This window comes from Anser anser (assembly GCF_964211835.1).
Source record: "Anser anser genome assembly, chromosome: 14".
Classification (NCBI taxonomy): Eukaryota; Metazoa; Chordata; class Aves; order Anseriformes; family Anatidae; genus Anser; species Anser anser.
The window spans coordinates 5,211,075-5,236,911 of record NC_139735.1 but is presented as its reverse complement, the minus strand read 5'-3'; the positions used below and the strand labels follow the sequence as shown (position 1 = coordinate 5,236,911).

The 25,837-nt window shown below is 37.3% G+C and overlaps 2 protein-coding genes and 1 long non-coding RNA gene across 8 annotated transcripts in view; 2 read left to right on the top strand and 1 right to left on the bottom strand.

Moving 5' to 3' along the window:
• MAPK9 (mitogen-activated protein kinase 9) overlaps positions 1 to 18,451 on the top strand; it is a 27,986-nt gene extending 9,535 nt beyond the window's left edge. For 4 of the 5 annotated variants that reach the window (XM_083798392.1, XM_083798393.1, XM_083798394.1 and 1 more), the window contains exons 4-12: positions 1 to 59; positions 750 to 888; positions 2,064 to 2,229; positions 3,479 to 3,550; positions 7,572 to 7,754; positions 8,464 to 8,588; positions 9,059 to 9,122; positions 10,034 to 10,105; positions 10,818 to 18,451. In XM_083798392.1, the coding sequence (XP_083654518.1) occupies positions 1 to 59; positions 750 to 888; positions 2,064 to 2,229; positions 3,479 to 3,550; positions 7,572 to 7,754; positions 8,464 to 8,588; positions 9,059 to 9,122; positions 10,034 to 10,105; positions 10,818 to 10,960 (1,023 nt within the window). In that variant the 3' untranslated portion in view covers positions 10,961 to 18,451. Of the gene's footprint in view, positions 60 to 749; positions 889 to 2,063; positions 2,230 to 3,478; positions 3,551 to 7,571; positions 7,755 to 8,463; positions 8,589 to 9,058; positions 9,123 to 10,033; positions 10,106 to 10,812 lie in introns of all 5 variants that reach the window. The other variant, XM_083798395.1, reaches the window with a different exon arrangement.
• On the bottom strand, positions 16,644 to 23,567 carry LOC310881280 (rho GTPase-activating protein 24-like). Of its 2 annotated transcripts, XR_014572294.1 has the most exons (3): positions 23,441 to 23,567; positions 21,706 to 22,362; positions 16,644 to 20,104 (listed from the first exon to the last, which is right to left on the bottom strand). XR_014572294.1 is itself a non-coding variant. In XM_083798398.1 (2 exons), exons 1-2 carry the CDS (start codon positions 21,957 to 21,959, stop codon positions 19,897 to 19,899), a joined length of 462 nt encoding a protein of 153 aa, XP_083654524.1. In that variant the 5' UTR covers positions 21,960 to 23,478; the 3' UTR covers positions 16,644 to 19,896. The 2 variants fall into 2 exon arrangements, 1 of the variants encoding a protein (XP_083654524.1); XM_083798398.1 differs by having other exon boundaries at positions 21,706 to 23,478.
• LOC310881281 lies at positions 20,714 to 25,837 on the top strand. The gene is made up of 2 exons (XR_014572295.1): positions 20,714 to 21,678; positions 23,459 to 25,837. It is a non-coding gene; the product is annotated as an uncharacterized lncRNA (long non-coding RNA).

Sequence of the window (25,837 nt, the reverse complement as noted above, 5' to 3'; positions counted from 1 at the left end):
ATAATTAGTTTATTAAATGTATTTACACCACAGAAGTCACTAGAAGAGTTTCAGGATGTGTAAGTACTAGATTTTTTTTGTTTTAATTTTCCTGACAAATAGTAGCATAAGCTATAGAGCTATATTTCCACTATCTTATAGATTTTATGCTTTGAATGCAGAGGGTATCTAAAAGACTAAATCTAGGCGTTAGGTAGTCTTTCTGGATGTTTCTGAAAGAAAGCAAAAAATAAGATGTTTTACTACACACGTAAGATGGAAGTGTAGGTCATTCCAGTGAATATGCTGTTGTGGTTTGTGAATGGGCTTGGGTAAAAGGGTGTGTGTGTCTTTGAGTGGGTAAGCAGATGATATTCTAACTTGAAAATTAATCATTCCTTATTAGCCCTTACGATAATTGTATTTTTTTTATTTTTTGGGGGATGTAGGGGGTGTAATTATGGTGAAAGGAAACATCAAGTCCTGATACATTGCAGTATCTGCAATTTCTTCATCAATTTCAGTCAATCTGAGTTTTTCGTGCTGTATCAATTTAGTAAACTCAGAATTATTATTCTGACTGCCATTTCTAAAACCAGCAAAATTCTAATTTCTTGTGATGGACTATTGAACGCTTTGTTCACTTTTAATAGTTAGATTGAGTAGATAACAATATGATTTTGAAATTATGGTAATGCATAATAAATATATTTTAAATTTGTTAACTTTTTGACTCAGGGTTTCTTAATGTTTTCTTTCTTATGCTTTAGATATTTGGTTATGGAGCTGATGGATGCCAATTTGTGCCAGGTTATTCATATGGAACTGGATCATGAAAGAATGTCCTATCTTCTTTACCAGATGCTATGTGGTATCAAACATCTTCACTCAGCTGGTATCATCCACAGAGTAGGTAGTATTAGATCATTAACGATACTCTATGAACACAGATGTTCTTATGAATTGGAGATTTGATTTTGAAGAGAATCTGGTCTAGGAGAGGAACAGAACTAGGATAGCTCAAAGGAATATATCTAGAGATGACTTAAAAGCGTCTCTGACCAAATAAAACTTTGAAATAATGTGTGTGACTCCCACCTCTGTTATTAATAGATGAATATTGAAATGTGATATCCTTCACATGGCCCGGCATTATAGCAAGATGAGATGACAACAAATTTCACTGCCAACAACTGTAAATAATTATTCTGTTATTTCAAGAGAAAAGTGTGAGTGGAAGGTTAGAAACTCCAAGCCAGCTGGTTCAATACCATTCTGCAGAAACTTGTTGCCTTCCTAAAATGTTCACACTTGAACTATTTGCATGTCCCCATCATCTCCCTTGAGAAAAGAACATTTTGTACCTGAAAGCATAGTTCATGTGACTGAAACCAAGTCAAGCACTTGAGCAGAATTAAATGTACGTCTGTAATTCAGCGACTTGTGATAATCTGTGAATAAAAAAGTACTTTAGTTTTTCCTGTGCTATCTATTCCTTTGGGTGCAATAATGCTTTTTCCCATGAGGCAGATATCTTTAAACACTTTATTTTTCTCCCTGCTCACTGGATAACTTTGTATTTTCACTACATCATAATTTTAACTTTGAAATTTGCTAATCAAAATAATACAGGTGACTTATCTGTCATTAATGAATATGCTTATTAATGCATTGTGTTGTGACACTTTCTACTACAGACACCTGACGGATTCATACAATCTCCTTTACTATGCAACTGTTATTTGTACCCAAAATAGGTCCACTCGATGTGTTAAAGGAAGTAGATAAATGTACACATTGTGCATTACAGAATGTAAGGTAACTGACTATACTGTCAGTGCACAACTGTGTAGATTAAAAGTCTGCGGATGATTTTGATTCGGTATTTCCCTAACTTTTTTGAGCACTGAGCTGTGCAGCATTTCGCTTGTCTGTGGTCTGTGTATAAATCAGCAGATATATCAGAACACGAATGTAAAGCCGCTATGTGAGGTGAACTGGTGGTATATAATGACTTGGGGAGTGGGGAGTAATGTATTATCCAGTATGTTGATCCTTCCTTAACTGAAATAATTTCTTTGCAGGATTTGAAACCCAGCAACATAGTAGTAAAATCAGATTGTACACTCAAAATCCTTGATTTTGGACTGGCAAGAACAGCGTGTACTAATTTTATGATGACTCCATATGTAGTAACACGGTATTACAGAGCACCAGAGGTTATCCTTGGAATGGGCTATAAAGAAAATGGTAAGTTACTGGAGTAACACTTTAAACTCTCTTTAACACTCTTTTGTCTAACGCGTATCTGTCTCCGAATATAACAGCTTTAAAAGATCAGGGCAGAGCTGGTTTTGCTCTGCTAAGTCTGTTTTTAAAGTGTGCTAATGACATTACTGGAAATAACAACAAAAATATACACTGATTATTTTGGAGAAGGTAATAGTTTTTTACTGCATGCTTATCTCTATTTAATGTATACTGTTCCTGCTCCCCTGCTGTTGTTTTATCTTCTCATGTGTTGTCCTGGTATCATTTTCTTTACCCTAAAAAAGAAAAGTGAGACATTTATGCTGGATGATACTTTAAAATAGTGATCATTGTATAAATAATAAACCCTTTTATCAGTGTGATTTTTATTGTGAAACATCTTCTTTTTACAGTCTGCCCCTTTTATGTCTGTGATTATTAAAATCTATTTCAGATTCCTAGGACAAACCATGTCTTATATTCCCTTAAACCTGCAAAGCACTTAAAAAGGCTGGGTGTTATACTGTAGTTGAACTGTTTTTAATACCTTGAACATCCAGCCAACAAACTTGCGTATTAGTGTTTTAATTGATGATTTTTGCTAGTTGTGGAGTAATATGATGCCTCTTCTGGTCTTTTATCATAGTACATCTTCTTGGTTTGTCACTGGGGCTTGGGGATATTATGCTTTCTGTAACTTTGGCTGCCTAATACAAGGGACTCACAGGACCTTGCTGAGCCACCTAGGAATTTACATTGATGTGTGTGGCAGCTTGTACTACAGCAAATGCTCGTGTGGATGAGAACCTTAATAGAGGCAGTTCTGGATAGGACAAGAAAATAATTGCAGGACTATAAATGTGCAGTGTGGAGCTACAAATAATCATCGTATTTAAAAAAAACTCTTTAATCTTTTGTCCTTGTTGCACCTAACATATGATAGTGGATATCTGGTCTGTTGGGTGCATTATGGCAGAAATGGTCCTCCATAAGGTCCTGTTCCCAGGAAGAGATTGTATCCTTCTTCATGGTTGTTTCAGAAATGTAAACACTGATTATATTTTACAAAATGCTAAAAAGACAATTTAATAGCAGTTAAGTTAGTTGGTGTTGAAATGATTGAAAATTCATGTTAACAGTTTGTTTTTCCACATTGTTGTGTTTTACTGTAGATGCTAGATGTTTTTGTTTTTTTCCTCACTTTTGTTCATGAGACTTCATAATTTGATCATCTCATTTTTACTTTCAGTTGATATCTGGTCAGTTGGGTGCATCATGGGAGAATTGGTGAAAGGTTGTGTGATTTTCCAAGGCACTGATCGTATCCTTCCCTAGTCATCCTTGAATCACATTCCACTTCCAACAGAAACACACTTTGATCTGTATAAGTATAAAAGCATAAACAGTGTTTTCCATAATGTTTTAATAGATCTACTGTAATATATGAAATTAGTGTCATTAGCCAAATTGTTAAGCCTTCCCATTTTATTTTTGTAGTAGACTTATTTACTGTAATTTGTATTGATTGAATCCATAGGATTTACATTAAGAGCTTCAGCTTTTCTAGCTTTAAAAGGATACTGTTAGATTAAAAAATAAACACCAGTAAGTATATTTTCTTACTATGGTTCTTTGTAGATAAGTGTTATAAGCAAAAGCCTACAAATTTACTTCTTACTATGCATGCATTTTTGCTTCCTATTTTGTTGAACAGTGAACTTTTTTTTAACATACAAGTTTTTGAGTTTCAGTCAGATTTTTTTTCTTGCTCGTTAGGACACTGCTGTCCAGCAAGTGCTAATTGCAAGCACACTGCATGAGATCTTTTAAAAAATTATTATTTAATACAAAAGGAACAATTCTTTTTCTTTTGGAATTTTTGTTTTCATTTTATGAAAACTTTATTTCAGGCTTACTTTTTCTTAAGATTCCTCCATCTCCCTCTCCAGTATTTTTGATCCAAATTTGTCTTCACATAATTGTGCTTTCTTATATGATAGTAATTACAGGAAATTTTTCTGTATTAAAGCCATATATTTTTGTATATGCCTTAGTTTGGAAATATCAAGAACAGTGGATCAGAGACAAGCCCTTATGCTTATGTGTTAAGTGAACAAAAATGATCATTTAATCGAATGCACGTTCTTTGAAGAATTTGATGCATTTCAAAGTATTTCCCTAGAAACAAAATTTAAAACACTTGACCCGTTATCAAGCTCCAATTTTAAAAAAATGGAGTGAAACCAATTCTCTTCTCCTTTATAAAGAATTGTCTTGTGAAGTAGTAGTGTTGTAGGACTAGACGTTCCAAGTTTATCAGTAAATATATAGAAAGCAGAAGATGTAATTAAACCACAATTGCCACTTGTGGCTGTAGGCCTTAAGAAGCCCTAGCTACTTGAGGTCCAACATTTTGAAGAAGGTACAATATTTTTTTCTTGTCAGCAAATAAATGTTGGGTCTGCCACTTTGAATATCAAATGTACATTCACATAATCTTTTTATAAGATTAACCTCTGTACCTTATAGAGGGGTAGTTTAAATTTGAATACTAATTTTCATGACACTAATCTTCAGCAGTTGATCATGCATTATTTAGTAGCGTAAATGATTAATTGTTAAATAAGTCTGTTTTCCACCTTTCTTTCGTTCTATATTTATTGTTTTACCTTTCGAAGCCTTCAGACCAACCTAACACAATTCTTCATGTATGTTATATGTCTTTCACCTGCATGTCAGCATGGGCTATTTTGATTCATTCATGATAAATGAAGGAAATTTTGTCCGTATTTTTGAATACGCGAACTGTCATCTGGTTCTCTGAAGCTCCACCAGTCTATATTTCAAGGAGTCTCCCCTTCTATCTTACCACAATGCATAGCTGAGCTTAGAGTATTTTTTCTCCTGATAAGACTTTCTGTTCCTTTTAATGTGAAATACTGACAGCTATTCATGTTGTTGACTTAAGCAGCTATCAGTCTGGAAAAGTTTCAGATTGTCATTTTTGTTTAGCTGCAGCTGCAAGACTGTTTTGACTGTGTGGTTTATGGGGGATGCTAGTGTGCATGGCCATGAAATTTTCCCTTTTACAAAACGTTTTTTGACTTAAGTTTTGAAACGTCATAGTATTTGGGTATTTAGAGCAGGGCCAGTTTCAGTACCTTGCCTAATGATGTGCCCTTGACTATCTTTAGGAGAACCTGCTCTTAGATCCAGTAGTTTGTATCCTGACAGGGGTTGCTCAGGGAATTGCAGCAGTGCCCTGGTTGGGCTGAGATGCTCCACGTTGTCAGAGCGATGGATGGGCTGAGCCTGCTCCTGACGGGTGCTGAGAGTATAGACTGGCCCGAGTGGCTGGCAGTTGCTATTGCACTGGAGATAAAAAATGTAGAAAAACTATGGAACGTAGATACCGGAGATGAAATGATGGAAAGCATAGCAGCAGCAGCAGAGAATGTTTTTAATGCTCTTGCTACCCAGGTGGTGAAAGAAACTGCCTGACTGATGGAAAAAGCATGAGGTCATAGTCATGATTTCTTGGGGGAAAATTGTGCTTTTTTATAATTTTAATAAGGGCTCTGTTTTCAACTTCTCTTTTTCCAGACTGACAAAGTAGGCAGGTACACTTGGTATGGACTAAAGTGTCATGGGTTACTTTTGACCTTGAGGTTACTTACTTGACCAGGAGGGGACTTCTGTCTGCAGGTTGCAAGGTTATTCGTAGGATGCTCTGCATGCTTTACAGTGAAATTAAGGTTTTCTCCCCGATGGGTTTCTAACAATCGGCATAGCTTATTTAACGTCCAACTCTATGTTGGGGATTTTTTTCCATTTTTTTCCACGTTTTTATTACTGAAGTAGGGTATTTAGTCATCATTGTCCATACCCCCACCCTGAAACCACAATGGAGTGGACTTTAATTTGGTTAGCTGGCTAACCAGACTACCGTTACTCAGAAAAAAACCTTCTTGAAGCTGGATTGGTGGAGTTCTTGCAGAAATTAGTTTTCTAACTCAAAACAAAATTTCCTGGTGTATGTCAAAACTTGCCTTGTACGTGCTTTGTTTTAGCATGAGAGTCAATACTGACTTGAATTTTTATTTTAATATTGTTTTTGCATTGGAATGTATTGAGAAAGCAAATAAAATTTTCAATCTTTGCATCTGAAGTTTTAGCATGAAGCAGTGACTATGCATATATTTCTAGTTGTATTTCTGGTGCACTAACTGAAATGAAAGCGCTTCAGTGTTTTATAAATACTTTAATTCTAAGTGCAGGTAACATATTTTGGTAGAAAATATGTATGAGGATGGATAGGTTGAAATGATAGATAATGAATTTATATATAAAGGTCGATGGTTAGGCTCTGCTGGAATTGCACGTTCTTTTGATCAGAAAAATGTAAAGTATAGGTCTGAGTAAACTTACTGTATTAGTATTGCTGGTACTTATGTCTTTTTACATACTTGTACAGAATTAACACAGTATGTCTTCTCAGTGTGAAAGAGCTTTGTCCTGACTTGGCTCGCTCAGAGAAGGCTTCAGTGTATCTGTAACATGTTTCACCAAGTCTAGGGAAAATACCTTTAGATGAAAGAAGGGCAGTCCAAAAGTAATTTGAGGCATGTTTTCAATTGGTAGTATGTAAATCCAATTCCTAAGAAATATGTAGAATCTGCATTTAAAAACAGTAGTCTTTGATTAGGAGGTTCGTTTGGTTTAATTATTTAAAAACATACAGAAATCTGGATTCACTTTTTAGAACCCTTTTGAACTTCCAAAGTTGAAAATAAAAAGCAACCAAATGAACAAAAACAAACAGAAAGAAACTCCCACAACGTGAAGCCTAATTTCCTCATGACATAGGCACAGAATTCCTTACTTTGAAGAATGTGATGTATTTTTGCTTTGGGCTTTTTAAAAAACATGTATTTCCTTACTTTCAAAAATATTCCATGTGATAATACTGTGTACTTCGGAAGATTAAACAGCAGCTTTTCTTTTCTGTCCCTGTAGTTGTTTTGTTATGGGTTTAATTACCAAGTGAAGCTTCTTTTTGACTTTACTGTTTTCAAAACTGGCCAATAGCTATTAATTAGCAAAAGATATTTAAGAATAATACATTGTGCAGCATTTCTAGTCTGTCTTACAAAGCCCTAAATTCTAGATTTTTGTCAGTGTAGCTTTTTGCATGGCAGTTCAGAATGTTATTGATCTTAGAATGAAGTTCTTATTTTTTGTCATTTGTTCAAGTTTTCAACTTTTCAGATTTCTGTAAATGGTATTTCTGTGTAGTGCAGACTTCAAATTCTTCAGCTGATTTTCCTAAAGATATGGTGCAGATATTGATCAGTGGAATAAAGTTATTGAACAATTAGGAACACCTTCAGCAGACTTCATGAAGAAACTACAGCCTACAGTGCGGAATTATGTAGAAAACAGGCCCAAATATCCTGGTATCAAATTTGAAGAGCTCTTCCCAGACTGGATATTTCCATCAGAATCTGATCGTGACAAGTTAAAAAGTAAGGCAAACTTTTTTCTCCTTTTCGAGATTTTAATTTAAAATGTCTGCAACATGTGTAATAAATATATATACACCTATTATCTTAGTCTATGGACAGACAAATAAGTTTTTATGCAAAATAACTTGTAGCGTATTTTATAGTATTACAATGATCATTCATTAAAAAAAATGTCAATACAGTGACTCTGCAACAATGAATAGCAACTTACTGTGCATTTACAAATGTATTTTAAGTTCAATAGTTAATGACAAAACCTGTGACCCGTGCACCAACATGACTGTTCAAAACTGAGTTTGGTTGATGTCAGATGCAGGGTTTATGCTTTGAATTACAGTAGAATAACATTTACACTAGAGGATTGTGGCCTCATTTTGAAAGAAATCTGTACCAGTATAAGAAAGCTTGCATCTCTGAGCCTGTTCTGATAGTGCAGGTTAATGTTTCTGTGTATTTAGCAAAATGTGGAGCTTTAGTACTTAAAAAAAAAATAATAATAAAAAAAAGAATAGGCAGTGCTAGTGAGACCTATTTAACCCCCACAGGATTAAAAGTTAAGTATTCTCATGTCACCAACAAATGGAACTTGTTAAAAGGCTTAGATGATTAAGAAATCTGTTTGTGTTTTCTGTTCCCAGTACGTATTTTGTCATGTGTTAAAAATCTACAGCTCTTTTATCTGTTTTTTTTTTTATTTTTTACTTTTTAGCCAGCCAAGCTAGAGATTTATTATCAAAAATGCTTGTAGTAGATCCAGACAAGAGAATTTCTGTAGATGAAGCCTTACGTCATCCTTATATTACTGTCTGGTATGACCCAGCTGAAGCAGAAGCTGTAAGTTTGCATTGAAAATAAATTTTAAGATACCAGTTTAATAATTTTAAAGAATATCTTTAGTTTGAGTCGAGAACATACTTTGAACTCATTTTAACTAGTGAAAGTTGCATGTAAAGCATTCAGATCAACGAACCACCTGAAGTGGAATTGATATAATAGTTCCCTTTATGGAAAGAGTTGCCTACATGGTGGCAAGCTAGTGCATTTTGAATAGTGGGCTTTCTCAGAGGCCCCATCAAGCCTTATGAAAAGTTTAAATTCTAATTGATGCTTTTAAACAGCATTTCAGTGGGAGGTAGGACTTAAATTCTGGAGATACAAAATGAATGTAATTTTGAGATATAGCGGATAGACTGCCAAAGAGAAAGGTAACAAATGTCTAAGAAGATGGTTTTTAGTTTTCTTGCTATAATTGATTGTGTTGGCCGTATGTAATAGGTAAATTACAGACTTTCTTTTCTTTGTAGCCTCCACCCCAAATCTATGATGCACAATTGGAAGAAAGAGAACATGCAATTGAAGAATGGAAAGGTAAAAAAGCGAGCATGACCGACGAAATTTACCGTAATAACTTAGGTTATTAATGACAGCTCACAGTACATGTGTGTTGGATTGTGTAACTGGAACCCGCTATTCAAAATATGCAGTACTACTTACGCCAGTATGAAAAGAAATCAATGGAAAAATGTACTATTTTTGGAATGAATATATATGCATGTATGTACATATACATGTAACATTCTGAAGTCCCTTCACCAAAATGTCAGTTTTCATTTTCTTCTTCCTTTCCCTTGAATATTTTGTTGTTAAGTGTTTGTAATCCCAATGATTGTTTTTTTCTTGATAGAAAATGCTTTCTGAAAGAGAAACAAACGGAATCCATTTGGTTATTACTCAGAATTAGAGGGGTCTTAATCTATTTAAATGTTGTTACTCCTGGTTTCATTGTGCCTGTGGATATGCACACTGTGTTAAGTGAAGGTGTAACTTGGTGTACCTGATGGGACACCAAGAACACGTCACGTTCTTCAAAAACAGACGTTTGTTGATGTCAAACTAAAATTTCTACGGGGGATTATCTGCATGATATTTTAAATACAAATTTGATTTATTTATGCATTTATTTGCAATTAATATTAGTGCATTGTAGGTATCTATGTAATATTTTGAGGTGGGATGACTTAGCTATTCTGTTTGTAAAATGTTGATTTTGGCACATGCTTAGTGTCTTTCTGTGATACATAAAGAAAATATGTAGGATTCTCTAATTACGTTAATAGGCCTTTAAAAAAAAATAAAAGGCCCTTACAGTCTAAATTGTACTTAGACTGACCCATAACCATTTAATTGTACCTTTATGCATTTATTAATTGTATATAAATCCTATGATCTTACAACGTTTTTTCTCTCTTCTCTCATTTCTCCCACCTTCCTCTCATAAGAGTTAATATACAAAGAAGTAATGGATTGGGAAGAAAGGAGCAAGAATGGTGTGGTAAAAGATCAGCCCTCAGGTTAGTCATTGTTTCAGTAGCTCTTCTATAACTATGCTGCGTAGGGCTGATCTGGTGGACTAGAGGAGTGAAAAAATCCTACTTACTCCAGGTAGGCAAAAATTCTGTTCTTAAAGACAAGGATTCTGATCAGACTGGAGATCCATGTACAGTCGTATTTCATTTTTATGAAATAAGTTGTAGGAAAACGTCTGGGTGTTCAACACACTCCGCACAAGTCTTAAGCATCAAAAGAAACAATTGATGCCATGTTACATCAACTGTTACACAGATATCTTTTATGCTGAACGGTTTTTCTTTGTGTGAATGTGTACATTTCATGCAGGGTTAAACATCTTTAGAGCTCCTTACTTTAAAACAGCTAATAGTACAAAGTATTTGTCCACAATTGAAGCCTTGATGTTTGCTGCTGTTCTCTTGGTTCAGTAATTGGAGTTGTACTATCTCTTATTAACTATACCTAGATTTCTTGATATTTGTGCCACTAGGGAACAAAATCTTATGTTGTCTCTTTTTTTTTTTTTCCTCCTAGATAAACCTTCAGGTTTTGCATGTTAGGAAACTTAGTGCTTGCTTTTCTACTGTTTATTGATTTGTTATTTTCTAAGAATTTCGCTAGGGAAAATGATGCTCAGAGCCTAGAAGTGGGATTATTTGTACTTGCAATATTGTCTTGCCTCAGATGTTATTATGTTTGGTTTACTTAGCACAGATGCAGCAGTGAATAGCAACACCAGTCCTTCCCAGTCATCATCTATCAATGACATTTCATCCATGTCAACAGAGCAAACATTGGCTTCAGATACAGACAGCAGCCTCGATGCCTTGACAGGACCCCTTGAAGGATGCCGATGATCAGCCAGGATTGCAGACTTAACTCTGGAAAAAGAACTCTCGCTTCCATTGGGCCTGAATTGCTTGTAAGTTAATGGAACAAAACTAGAAAAACTCCATGTTCTGCATGTTCTACTAAAGTAATGCCTGTTTTTATTTTTACTCAGTTGTTATGAAACTGCCTGCTTAATGTTGTAGAACTTAAAGTAAATCAATGTCTAAGGAACAACAAAAAAATTAAATTTAGACACTATAATAGGCTTTTCTTTTGTTTCAGCCTATTTCAGGTGAGCAGTTATAATAGACTTTTAACCAATAACTTCTCTTAAATGGGTTCATGAATCTTCAGTACCAACTGGCAGGCTTTTGTGACATCAATGGTTGTTTACATTTTAGTACAGTATTGCTCATTAGTAGGTTTTTTGAATGTATAGTGTCTATGAAGTTTGTTTTAACGTGTGACTATGGCAGTTTGCTTTATTTAACTACTGGAGTGTTGTAAGTCTTAACTCACATATTGAGCACTCAGTACTATATTTAAAGGGCAGTTATTTTTACATATAGCACTTTTTTATTGAGCCCTTTCTATCTTCACTTCCTAATAATACTGTCTATCTTCTTGTAGAAGAGAAAATTGTGAAGTTTAAAGAATGTAGCCATCCCTTCATATTTCACCAGTGAATATGTCTCTGACGTTCTTTTCAGTTATTTAAACTGAAGCGGATGGAAGATACACAGTGGCTTAATTCAATCTTAAGGATGAGTGACTTCTCTGTGAAGTTGTGCCTGTTAAAAGAGGGGAGAGTGCTAAATTGTTCTGTACATTCTGTCTTGCAATACTGGTCCTTTAACAAAAACAAACAGAAAAGGAAATTATATCTGCGCTTTTCATTCAGCGCAAACTCTAATAAAAGGACAGGTGAATTGGAGAGACTTGCAGCCTAAGTGGCCTAAAAAAGAGCTGCAAAGATGTTTTCCATTTTTTAATGGGTCCATTCTATCTAGAGAGTAATTAAGGAAACAAATGTATTAGCTTTAAGTCACTTGACAATTAAGTTTAAGTATTTACTTAATTGAATTTAGTTCTATTCCCAAATTAGGAAAACCTCTCGATTTCCTACTGGAGAGGAAAAATTAATATATTTAATACATATATATTTTCTGTGTCAGAGGAGAGGAGTTTATTTGCTGTTTCAATACAGGCTTGTCAATGCAGTTTTCAGAATCGTATAATACAAACACTGCCTGCACAGTATGTTGAATTCTTAGTAAATGTTTGCAGTAGAGTAGGGCTTAAATTACCAGATGCTACACACTTGTGAATTTGTGCGCATGCACTTTAGAGTGCACAGGTGTGTAAAATTTTGCTAAAGGATCTTATGTGTGCATGTGTGTATGATTAAACTATATAACTATAATAGTAATAGATGTCCAAGATGAGGTAAAACACCACTTTCCTAAAGGCATTGTATTTAGCTGTTGATTCAGATACTGCTGACTTGAATTAAAAAGAGCACTTACAAAATATACTTGTGCAGCTAGCCACTGCGTAACTGACATGTCGAGTACGTTCTTGTAAAAGACAAGGGTCCCTTGTTTCTGACCTTAAGATTTGAAAAGCAGTAACTTTATGCCAAAATTGTTTTTGTTAAATTGTATCCATGTGTTTTTAAATAGCTTAATTTGGTGTAGCAAAAATATTTCACTGTCCCAGAAAAGGAAAATTCAATGAAGTACTGAAGATGTTAACTTCAGAATTTTCATCTGGAATTATGAACTTTTTATTAAAAAAAAAAAAAAAAGTTTTATTTAATTGTAGGATATTGAGGGGTTTTTTTTGTTGTTGTTTTGTTTTAAACCTATGGATGCCTTAGTTTCTTTGGATACTGATGGTACATTTTTATTCTGTTTTTGTTACTGGAAAAAAATAAATCTAAAATACCTTTTACCATATAGCAATACAGTACAGGTTGCTATTGTTTTTTTTCTTCTTTTCTTTTTAGTCCTTGTTATTTGTGCCAGTTAAAACTATTAAAGACACCTTTCCAAAAGTAATATTACTGATTTTGGACTACTTGTAATCCTCCCCCCCTTCCTTTTTAGCCTACCGAAAGATGCAGCCACTATGGAGTGAAACGAAAAAGAAAACTAATGGTTTGATTGCAAAAGCTAACTATGCTTTGTTGATTGTCCATAGTAATATATTCAAAAGTTATCAATTACATAGTGGTGTTAAGCTGATAGTACTTTATAAAGAGGTGACTTTTCTGACAATAGCATTAGCATTCTCTTTAAAAATAGTATCCTACAAACAATCTCAGATTGGCCATGCAAAATTTCTGCCTACTTTTTTAGAAGACTTTTTCTTAAGTCTCTGAATGTAGCAGTATATAGCAGTTTATATATTTCACATTACACTTCTTTGAAAAAGCTTTTTTCTTTATATGGACGTGAGGGACTAAGGTGTCTAGCAGTTTTAAATCTACTGCGAAGCAAATTTGTCAAATCTACCTGCATGGTAATTGGCTATATCTTTTTCTGCTTTACTCTAGACCTGTTTTTAATTATCACTGAATATTTTTATATTCTTGATTCACCATGGAAGTCAACTACTGGATTTCATTTTTCAAGATTTATTTTTAGCTTTTTCAAGTGAAGTTGCACTGTACTCTACATTCATCATCTTAACATTTATTACTTCAGAAGATTTAATGCAACAAATACTTTTCATGTCTTTTGGATATTCTCAGAGTTGAGTTTTTCATATTGGACTTGGGCTGCTCAGTGCTGGGCTGGTTGGACCAGATGGCCTCCAGGTCTCTCCCAACCCAAATTACTCTGTGATTCAAATCGTCTTTTAATGTTGTGTGTGTGTGTGTGTGTGTGTGTGTTTGGTTTATAAACACAGAACTGCCATATCCCCAGGATTTGAACTGTTATCTGACCTTCTAATATATACTGTTATATCAAATATGTAACCTTTGAACAAAATAAGCCCTGAGATCGACTTTACTTGTAAATCTTATTGTTTGTAGGAAAAGCCATTTCATACCGTATGTTTTTAATGGCTTCTTGCTGTGTCATACGTTGAAGCTTTTAAATTTTACCAAAATGTTAATTGCCTTCAAAACACGCATGAAATGAAAAGAGTGAATATTGTGGATTTTGATTCCCGCATAAGTTAAAAACAAACTGCTAATAACCTGAATAAACGTCCAGTTCTCAGAGAAGGCAGATTATATTCAGCAAAACGCATGCAGAATAGATGCATGCTAAAGCTCCCATGCTGTTTCAGTGTGCACATATAGACTATAAATGCACTGCATGCAGACTTTATACATATTAGTTGTATTCCTGACTGCAGATTAAGTTCAGTGCCACATCTGTGAAATGGTTGTTGATGCTGTGAGAACCTCATCATTGATGGAAAGTAAAATGCACATGTATCTTGACAGGGGTTTAAAAGTTTAGAAAGTTTGGTGTGCAATATAATCACTTTTATTCCTAATGCTAAAATCATGTATGTAAAGTGATACAGTTGACCATTTTTTTGCACTTTGGCTTTTATAAATATTTATATGTATTTAAAGACTAAGAATATGTGAGTGTGTATACATATATATTAGAAACCTGCTCAGTTTTGTAAACATGAATGTTACTTTTCTGTATGAGAGACTTTGTGTTAACACTACTGCAGTATGCATAAACAATTTATAAAATGACTAAAAAGAAGTGGCAGTCAACATAGATGCAATCTGTAAGCTTAACTGCTCACCTGAAAAACAACAAAAACGAGGGATCTATGGCTATCAATCAGATTATTTACCAGAAACATTGTTAGATATATGAACACTGAGTAGCTGAATGGCATTGCAGAAATGGAGTATGTTTTAAAATGTTCTGTGCTCATATTGTTTTTCCTCAAAAAAACCAAAATCCAATAAAAAAAAAACAGCAACCAAACAGAAAACCACCACTCTTAGAGAAACCTGGCTTTTTGAAATCTGGATAAGTAGCCTGTAAGTGTGCTTTGAGGAAACAGTGTGATATGACAAGCTTCATTTTATTTAATGGAAAATGACAAAAACACGAGTAATGAATGTCAAAATTAAGGTTTTGTCTGCACAGATTTTACTATACAAACAAGTCCGACTGGAAACTAGTGTTTGCAAACAGCCTGTGAAGCTTTGTCTTGTTTCTGGTAACGGTTTGCATTTCCTTGTCAAAATAATGAAAATTAAACTGAACCTTAACTCAGAATTAACTGGTTGGTTGTTAAGACTGTTAGGGACTAGAGGACTATTGTTTTTTGTCTTTTAAAGTCCTAACAGAGTGCACATATGTTTATTATAAACTAAGTGTGTGGGGGGGAAGTAATTCCATATGTTTTATTTTTCTTTCCTAAAGGAAAGACCTCAATTTCTAAATCATAATGCTGAATCGGTTTCCTTTTTAGATTGTATTTGGCTTAAAATTATTATTTTGCAAATGAAATAGGATTCAGACATTCAAAAAGCTTACACACTGAGCCTCCAAGAACTGGGTAAATGAGCCTTTTTTGGCAGAAGTGCAATCCTCCCGTTTGGTGTGTACTGGAAGTTCAGATGCTGAAGTGCAGACAAATCTTTACTGAGCATAATGCTGTTTTTAAATACAGGTTCAGTCTTGCAGCAATACAGTTTGTGTGGAGCGTTTCATTTGAATTGTGAGTCTTGAAATGGAAGTACTTAGTGTGGTGAGGGGTAAATGCTGACCAGCCTTTGTCTGTATATTCTACATATGTCATATGGATTCTATCAGGGCTTGATGCTAAACTTAGTGATACTGTATACTGGGAACCAAATTCTTTCCTGGGATGTGTATTGTGTAATTCCTGCTCAGAACTGGTTTTGATCCAGGGACACGTGCACCCAGATGCAGAATTTGGACTTAAGTTCCTATAAATGAATCTAGTAACTTCTTTGCTTTTCCACAGTGTCTTTGATTTTTTTCAACATGAAGTATGACAAAAATGTATTCTGCCTCATTATTTTCCATATATCTTAGATTGTCTATTACATGAGTAATTAGTGATGTTCTAAAAGCTTATTACACAACTTACCAAATCAGTTTTATTTTTTGCCCACTGCATGCTAAAACGTCTGGAGCTAAACTAATGTTTTAAGTAAGCCATCTTTTCTCATATTAGTGTTGGAGGAAGGTGAAGAGAAGATCATCACTTCTGTTTGTGTTTTATTAAATGACTATTTTTGTAGCTAAAATTTTATTTGTTGGATTTCAATCCTATAGCCTTGCTTTGTTGATATAAATTTACCTGGGTCCGCTATTTCAAAGAAATATATGTATAAGAAGTCCAGTATAAAATTAAAATAATAAAATAGTCTTCTACAATTTGTTACTGAAAATACGACAAATTATTTTGGTCCAATAATTTAAAAAAACAAAGAACAAAAAAACATTTAAATATTTAAGTTCTTATTCCTTGATGTTGCTGCTTATTTTTTGAAAAGGTGCTTGCAGTTTTGCACAACAGAAATCAACTTTATTGATTGCTGGGTTTGAAGCACTTTAGGATTCTTCTGAATACAACCAGTATATGGTGTTAAAAGGAATGACAAAAGATCAGATGTATTCAAATTTGGTTGCAGTCTTTTGATCTGGTAGCTTTGATCAGCATTTTCCTTTAAACATAAACCTTCTTTGAGAGATGTGAACTTTGAGATTCTGAAATTTAAAATTTAAGTGAAATTTAACACACAGTACGAGATCATTTGAGAAGCATCCCCTACTCAAACGCCTGTAGGGTGACTTGAATAGCAGTGTGACTACTTAGGCATCTATGATATAAAGAAACGCAGAAGTCTGTCATGTAGCAAGATCAGCTAGCTATCTTTTATTAACATTAGGCTAGATGTACGTGCTGTGGTGAGGCCAGAACATCTGCTTACACTGGGACTCCACCGTTACAGATACTATGAGGATACCATAGGAAGACAGCGTCTGTAAAATACTAGTCTGAAAGTTTAGTGCCTCCTATGGCGTACTTGTTTAAGTACGTGAGTTCGTTTCCCAGGCTGGGTCTTTAGTTCAGCACTCCATGGTTTCTTAGGATAACGAAAGCAGAGAAGAAAGCAGTCACGTAAGAACCACATTTTATGTCCACTACCTGAAACAGTAGTCATGTTTGTTAACGATAGCAAAGCTAGTTTAACACCCATGAACATGTGCTATTGTATTGTCTTCTACTGGGAAAAACTTTTTTGAAAAACCACGTGTGTCACTGGCTTTTCTATGAATTCAGATGCTTAAATTGGTGCTAATTTTTTAAAAGAAAATGTAACAGATGGTTAGCAATGTATTTGTCTGTTTTTGATACCTATATTTTCTTAAATTGTGGCAAACCAAACTTTATAAAACTACTCATGTACATTTTTAGGTTCGTCAGATTCCCGATTTTTCCAAAAGTAAAGTATGTAAAATTCCAGTTACTGCTTCTTTGGAGCTATTGATTTCAGGTGATTTATACACTAATAAAATGAACATGGTTAGAAAAGTTAGCAATGCATAACTACAGTCCCTTTCTTTAAATTGCATGACATGCTGGGTCCCACAGGTGGTTTTAGTTTAGTGTAATTAAGATACCTAAATAAGGGCAAATCAGAGATACTTGTATTTAGTTAACCCAGTACAGTGAAGCCTTATCTGGTCATTAAGATAACTTATAAAGATTATAAGAATTTTCATCTATTTTAAAGAGAGAATAACAAATGGAATTAATGAACTGTTTTGTACAAATGCAAATGTTAAATCCAGAGAATATATTATGTAGTTTGCTCCAGAACACATGCTATTAAAGAGTATAATGGGCTCCTTGAGTTATTTGTATTGAAATCCAATTTTTCCTGATCACTTAAAATAACCACCCTCCCTCCCACTTCAGTTCTTTGAGAACTTTTTTGAAATGCCTTTAACTCCCTATGAAATGCTTTGTATGTCTTGTTTTGGCCCTCTTTTCCACCTTCTGTTTACCAAATGTCACAAAAAGTAGCATCAAGCCCTATCACTTGTTACCGTGTTCTGATTTTATGGCCTTAATATTAGTTATGATATGGTATATAATTTCAGAAGAAAGATGTGCTTTGAAGTCTAATTATATAGATACATGTGGCCTCTTCTGCGTATGAAATTAGGCTTTGATTGTCATATCTCATTCTTTAAGCTTGTGCAATAGGAACATGTTCCCTTCAATGCAGTGGCTATTTTGTCTGATGCTGGACTTTGTTTTCAGGATGACTAGACAGTATTTTTTTTGTTTTGTGGACAGCAGTCATGCTTCCTTGTTTTTTTGGATTGATTTTTTTTAAGGAAACTAGAATTTCATAAGGAAAGCTGTCAATAACTAGTTCTGAAGTGCTAGTTAAAGCCTTGTTCTGATGCTTTTTTCTCCAAAAAACTTATCATAAAACAGTACTAAAGCCACTGTAAAATTACAAATAAATATGTATACTTAAACAATTTGAGCAGTTTGTTTTATTTACTACAGCTGTGTGTTCTTTCTTGTGTTGAAGTGGAATGTTTTATATAACTGAAAGAATATGTTCTTAGTTTTATAAAACATGATGTTTCATTTACACTTCAGTTTTCGGTTAACCAAAAAGTAAGTATGAGTATGAAAAGTAAATTAATATCAGCTTAAGACACTGTTTGGAGCTGCTTTCTCCTGATCAGCTGTAACATTTGGACACGTTAACAGCACTTGGTTTTACTGCCAAGTAAAAAGTGTATTTTGAAATTTGTTTTCCAAAACTGCAGAACCTTTCTGGGTAATACTGACAGATCTGTATTCACATCCTTGTGTTTAAACAGTATCATAATTGGTTTTTCAGACTTCCTTGTAAGTTGCAGATAAGCTACTGGCTGTACGGGGTGCGTATATTTGTACATATATATGGACTTTGAAATAATTTGCTTTTCACCTAATGCTCTAACAGTGTTGTTTCATCTTGTTCTGACTGAACAATGCAGATGTACAGCTAAATTGGAAAAAAAATCATTCCGTTGTATTTTTTTGAAGGGGTAAGTATTCTCGTGAAGACACTGATAAGGTTTCTTGGTCACTTTGTAAAGCTGTCTGATGTAACTGGGGAAGTATTAAAATAGTTATTAAAACTATAGTATTAAAAATGTTTTTAAGAAGTATTAAAACTATAGTTATTAAAACTCTAGTATTAAAATAGGTAATGTGTTTATGGTGTGTATAGAGGTAGCTCTGCAAAGATGAGTGAAGGAGTCTACCAGTAACAGTCTTAAGACTAATGTGTTTATGGGAGTCTTGCAGGGAGAGACTCTCTTGGCTGCCCAAGATACCTCTTCCTCCATGGACGGAAATTCCTTCAGGGAGATAACAGGACTTACCCTGGAGCTCTGGATCCCAGCCACAGGGCCACATGGCAGTGCTGTTGCGGGCTGCGGGGAGACGTTTGGTCTCATTATTTCTCCAAATTTGTCTCCAAATAAAACAGCTGACTTAAGGATGCAGGTATAAACTCAGCACCCCTAAAGCCCATTTAACACCTGTGTGACTTCTAAGGTGGCTAATAAAACACTCCCAGCAAGCACAACATCCTGAAATTAAAAAAGTCAGCCACTTGGTGCATTAGTACAAGCGAACCCGAAAATACCGGGGAGCTTTCCCATTGTGCTGTGTAGGCTGATTTGGGAATGGGTAATGCAAAGTATGTCTGAAAGGTTTCTCCAGGGGTAAAAGAGCATCCTTAGTGTTAGCAGGGCACTGCAGAGAGTTCGTGGAGTTAAGGCGTGCCCGCAGGTTTGTATCACTGCTTGCTTTGTAATTAACAGCCCAGTTTTTACTGCTGAGATTCTTAATTTCTGAGATCAGAATATGGCTTTCTCTCTCCTACAGAGAGAGCTCAAGTTCAAACTGAACAAGTCCCTGTTTATTTCCATTTGTTAATTTCCCCAAAGGTTTCAAAAAACTCTTCCATTTCTTTTTGAAGCATTTCGTTTCTTCTCTCTGCATCCTCCTTTGCTCTCTCTGCGTTCCTCATTTTCATCTCCACGAGGCTGTGCTGCTTGCGCTGCTGTCCCAGTTTCGAATGCATGTCCTTAATCTCCGACTGCAGCTCTCTGTTCCGCTGCTCCAGGCTGTTTGAAAGACGGACATTATAAATTACGGTTTTTCCCCTTAATGAAGCTGTAGCTTTTAATTTTTTAAACATATGTTCCTATAAATACAAATATTAGCAGCCCCTAAGCGGGCTGTTACATGCCCCTTGTTAACCTGTGTAAGAAGGATGGCATTTTTATACTGATTTTTTCAGGAGATAATGCACCAAAGTTGCTCTCACTGGCAGATTTTCTTCTGTGAGGGAAATCTAATGTTAAATTATGTCTTTACCCAGCATTAGAAGGAGCTTCAGCCCTATGCACCTGTTTAAATTCTTGGGTTGCGCGATGTGATTTTGGTGGAAGAGGGGTGAGGAGGCCGCAGCGGCACAGTGCTGTTTCAGCATGCAGCATTTTGCAGCACATGCAGGTGTGGCCGTGCCCCCAAGTGTGCATGCTTAGTCTGATGTGGCTCTTGGTGTCATCTCTTCAACACCCGGGTCCATCCATACCCTATTTTCTGTCAGAATTTGCTGTTCAGCACTTGATACTAGGGCTTGCTTTTCCAGTTTATGGTGTTATATATATATATATATATATATATATATATATATATATATAAAAAAAAAAAAGGGGGGGGGGGCAATTAACCTTACTTATCCTAATTTAGAGTAAATACAAATAACCATATGGCCAAAGCAGTATTTTGGGGGAGATGCTTTTAAATCATTTCCTTATGGAGTACTATAGTAGTCTAACAGTAAATGGCAGTGCAACTTATTTTAGGAAACACTGAGGATACCAGCTTGAACTGCAAGGGAAAATTTAAGCAGAATTTAATGAGGAGTTTAATGATAATTAAGAAAAAAAAGTGAACAACCTAGGAACGGTTTGTTTGCTAAGAAGAAATTGGTGACTGCCTCCTTAGGAAATTAAAGATTTAATGGATTTTTTTCTCTTTCAGTGTTCAAGGCAAAGTGTAATGGAAAATTAAACAACTTCCGTGCTGTCTGTTGAAAAAATGCACATTAAAGAGTATTATGTTTTAATCAAATAGTTATTTTGCATGATTTATACCTGTAATTTATAGCTAATGATGCGCTAATGATGCTGTATTTAAAATGTTCATTCCTTTTACCTACATGACAGAAAAAACAGCAACATTTGGAAAGTGGAGCCTGGAAATGCTGCCATGATGTTATTTTGATAACAAGCTATGGATAAATCTGTATTCAATTTCTCATCTGAGAAAGCTGGAAAGTACTTCTGAATGCTTTCCTCAGATTTTTAAATTCATGGTTTAAAATGTGTAAAGAATAATGACCTACTACTCACCACCACTGCTGAGAACCCAGCGCGTTTTTCTTTAGAGAAACGTTTAATATTGGATTAAGGCTGAAGGGAAAAATACACAATATACCAGATGCTTTTCAAGAGCTCTGCACAGCCCCGCTGAAAATCTTATATGTGCTCTGACGTTTCCCAGGCACGTCACACAGAAATGGACTGAAATTACCAAGCGGTTGCTAACTGTCCTGTAACGCTGGCCCTGGACGCTGCTGCTGGTGGTACGGCGGCAGCAGCACCTGGAGCCCCCGCAGCAGCAGCATGCGGTATGAAGCAGTTCTTAAAGCCTTTACCTTGCGACTCTGCATTCGTACTCCGCCTTCTGCCTGGACATCAGCGTCCTCAGGCAGGCCAGGCGCTGCTCCGGGGAGCTGGGGCTTGCTGGCTGCTCGCTGGCGGGAGGACGGCTGTTGCTGGTGTCCCCTGGGATGGGTCCTGTGTTTTCCTGAGCCTCCAAAACGCCTCCTGTGGCCGTGTTCGTTTCTTGGGAGTCTCCTGGGTGACTTGGCCCTGTCAGGTACCTTGAAGGAGGATTTTCCTCAAACATTGTTGAGCAGTGAGCGCCTGCCCAGCCAGCACCATCCGTCCCCTGCGGGCTGCCAGAGCCTCAATGCCTTTTCTGTTTCACGGGGGAACTTGTTTTCGTGCCTCTCTCGCTCTGCCTTGTCACAGCCTGTGAGAGTTTTCTTCCTTCCCACAGCTGTCTGAAGCTTTTCAAATACTTGGAAATAGTCCATTTCGCTGGAGCCTGGATCTCGTTTCAGGCTCTGGTTTTGCTTTTTGTACGCTGTGGGCTCGAGTGGCCATGCCCGGCTGCTTCTCGGCCCCGGGATCTGCTCCTGCTGTCCGACCCTCTCTATTTTCAGTGTTATTTGACTGACATCTGCGGGTGGCCCATTGCAGAGCTGCCCACCATGGAGTTGTTTCATTCCTGGGCTGGAAGATTATTTCTGTAGTCAAAGAAAAACAGTTGAAAATATATTTTTCACACTGCAAAGCACAGGACTGTGTGCTCCCCTTTCCAGGGGTCAGAAAAGAGACAAGTCCCAGCTGTTGGCTGCTCTCTCCCTGGCCCCTCGGCTGTGAGGAACATCGCATGGACGTCGGAGGTCGCTGGGCCCCTGCCGGCCCTGTGAGGAAGGCAAATGGCGGCCCTGCGAGTGAGGCAGGCCCAGGCCTTTGTGTGATGTTTTGAGGGCAAGAACGTGGAGGGGAAGGGGATGTGGGGCACTCCTCAGCCCGGCTTCACAGCCCTGCCTCAGTTCCCACTACAGAAACTACTGGATAGGGATAAATATGGGGTGTTTGGTTTTGCTGCCTATTCTCACAGGAGAATGGGTACGGTACAGAAATATCCTGGCTGTAACTGAAGGAAGACCAAATGTGCAAACAAGTTGAAACTGTCTCTTATTTTTAAGGCACTCATTCAAATGATTTGGGAAGTTATTCTCTCTCCCCGACCCCCACCTTTTCAGTCTCTTGGTGTAAGAAAGTGGTGTAAGAAATGCCAGACCATGATCTTGTACAGACTATCACCTTTTCATCAGCTTTCTGATAGTAACAGGAAACTGTCAGATTAACTAAACTTCCTAAATTCCCCTCTACGAGCCCCCCCATCCTTGCATCATTGCCAAAGGTAAATCAAACGGCATTCACAAACTCGCCCATCAGAGGGGAGCACAGCACCAGCTCAGAGGGGTAGGCATGGCTGCATCCAGTCAAAATCCTCAGTCTTAGCGGGGAAAAATGCAGAATTAAATGGTCAGTCATGCCTAGCAAAATCGTTAATCACAAGGCCGCGGTATGTTCCTTGCTGAGGAGCTGGGAGCTCATTCAGGCACTTTTCTGAAATCTCTTCAGTAGGAGGGAGATGTAGAAAAGCGCAGAGGACTAGTGGGAGCTTGCCACAAGGCTTGCTCCTCTGCTGCACCTTTCCTAGGCATCTTAGCACCGATTCAGACACTTGCGTTAGCTGGCACTCCTACGATAGAACTCTTTCTAGTTTTGCGTTTTTGCTAATTTACTCACCCTGATGTTATCTCGGAGCTGACGTGCAGTGAAAAGATAACGACGGACGCACAGACTGAGTCCTCTTCCCGCCGCCCCTCTCGCCAGCTCACTTCCAGCGCTGGCGTTGTTTCAGAGCGACGTGAGGAAGGTCAGTGCTGATCAAAGAACAACCAGGGGGTGAGGAGGATGCGGCTTCCCTGCTTGCTCCTGGAGGTCAGTGCTGGCAGGATAGCAGGGCAGCTGGGAGGAAAAGAAATTGCCCCTGGGACGAGTCCTGCCGTCAGCGCATGAGCTGGCCTGGCCACGTCGGGGGGGACAGAGGAAGACCCCCAGGGCAAAAAGCTGCCATGAGGGCGGCTGCACGGGGCCTGCTTTGAGGGTGGGGTGAAGGCAAGGCAGAGGGGCCTGCCAACGGAAACGTTTTCTTCAACCTTGAAACTGTTTTCTGTGCCTGGTTCTGAAGGTAGTCCCATAACAACCCCTTTGCAGGGGGCTGCCGAGCTGCAGGGGCAGGGTGCATCATCAGGGTGCAGCAGCTGTGGTTTCATATCCTCTGATTCCTATCCTGACTGTAACATCAACCTGGCACCGCACCACATAACGTTGATTTTTCCACCCCTCCATCTCTGTATTTACATTTATTCATACACCCTGTTTTTCGTGCACCTTCCCCATGTCTGGTATTACTTTCCTCATGAATTAAGGATCATCGATGGAAAACATTGTGTATTTTTTGCCCAGAGGCAGAGGAAGCACTCTGTTCCAGAGTCTCAGCTTGCATGGAGCTGGGATGTTTTGAAAAATTGTTTCTTATTTTGGACTGACTTCGGATGGAGCTTGTGATTCTCCGGGATGACCTCTCTGCGGAGTGCAGAGATGCTGCCATGTGTGGTTAAAATGTGACATGCCTGAAATAGTTCCTCCAGGCGAGCTGTGGGATGCAGCCTCCCTCGGTCCTGGTGCGGCGCCAGCCGCCTGTTCTGCGCATCGCGGCCGGGTCCTGAGAGAGAGAGCGGCGTACCCCAGCTCGCCTTTTGCAGGACATCCTTTGTGCTGCGGACAGATGACCTGCGACTGCTCCAAAAAGGATGTCAGAGTGCCTGGGGACGTGCTTTGGGGTTACTGCCCAGATAAAAGCTCTTAGCTTCCTTTACTCAAAAGCTGATGATAATTGCACTCTGCTTTTGCAAGCCATGTTTATCAGCACTTTCTCCTCTTTAACTTAGTGGTAGAAACAAGCTCGGTTGCCAGCTTTGGGAAAAGAGGAAAAAAAAAGAGTTATCTGCATGCAGCTCATGGGGACCTCCTGACAGCCTCAGCTATCTGGGTGTCGAAATAGCCCTGTGCCACGCATGCAGCCAGGTGGTTCTCAATCTGCTGGACACGAGCGTGCACTGGAATGGTTGGAAAAGGTAAAAACCAGGACTGTGCTCGAGCCGCCTCGCTCTCAACAGGCCCCTCGTGCTGGGCTGGAGAAGACATCCCGAGGATGTACCAGTAGCCAGGAGAACCGCTGTCATCATCAGGATGGAGTCGGAGCTGTGTGTGTGATGTCAAGATGGATGGACGGATCTGAAGTTTAATAATTTTAGGCATTCTTTGGGATAATATTTTAATTCTGTTTGGTTGGTAATTATTACGTGTTGGCACTTAAACACCTATGCTGAACTTGAAATATTTTATAGTTATTTCACAGCTAGATTTGTGCCATACATGTATATGAGCTGTTTGCTTGTACGCATTTATTCAGACTGAACTTCCACACCTGCTCTGTGATGTAATGGAAGAAACAGTTCTGGATTGGGCTCTTACACAACGATTTGTCTTGAGCTATGTTTGGAAACTGGAACTCAACAAGAATGCACTAATTGATTTTCTCATTAAATGGAGCTACTTGCAGTCAGCATGTTTTGCATCTAAAATTGACTTTAGTGCTATCTTAGTTTTCCATTAATGAATTGGATGTTTTGCTCTTGCTGTTATTTTTCAGCTTGGATTTCAATGACTGTAGAATTTTGAATCCTGTAATCTCATCTCTACTTTTATTTTTAACTTATCAACTGTAAGAGGAAAACAAGTTTCCTGTTTTTTTTTTTTTTTTTTTCCAAATCCCATTTGGTCTTTTTAACTCTGAACAAACTACTTCCTGTGCTGAATAAGATGTATAATTGGAAATAATAGAAAAGCTTTTCTCTGCACCTGCAAAAAAAGAGGCACAGCACAAATCAGCCTTGGCTCCGAGAAGCTCCAGGTGCTTACTGACTGCCCTGCTTCAGGTGTCTCAGTTTTCCAACTTTTGGCAGCCGACCTGTATTGCTTGATATCAGTCTTTTTGTAAAGAGAAACAGAAACACAATTATAAAAAGCAAATGTTCATAAATTGGTTTTAAAAGCTAATTAAACTTTAATACTTTG

Coding starts and splice junctions, on each gene's coding strand:
- LOC310881280 (XM_083798398.1), bottom strand. CDS start 21,959: ATGTTTGAGGAAAATCCTCCTTCAAGGTACCTGACAGGGCCAAGTCAC. Junction 20,105..21,705: donor TACGAATGCAGAGTCGCAAG/GTAAAGGCTTTA, acceptor TCTTTCAAACAG/CCTGGAGCAGCGGAACAGAG.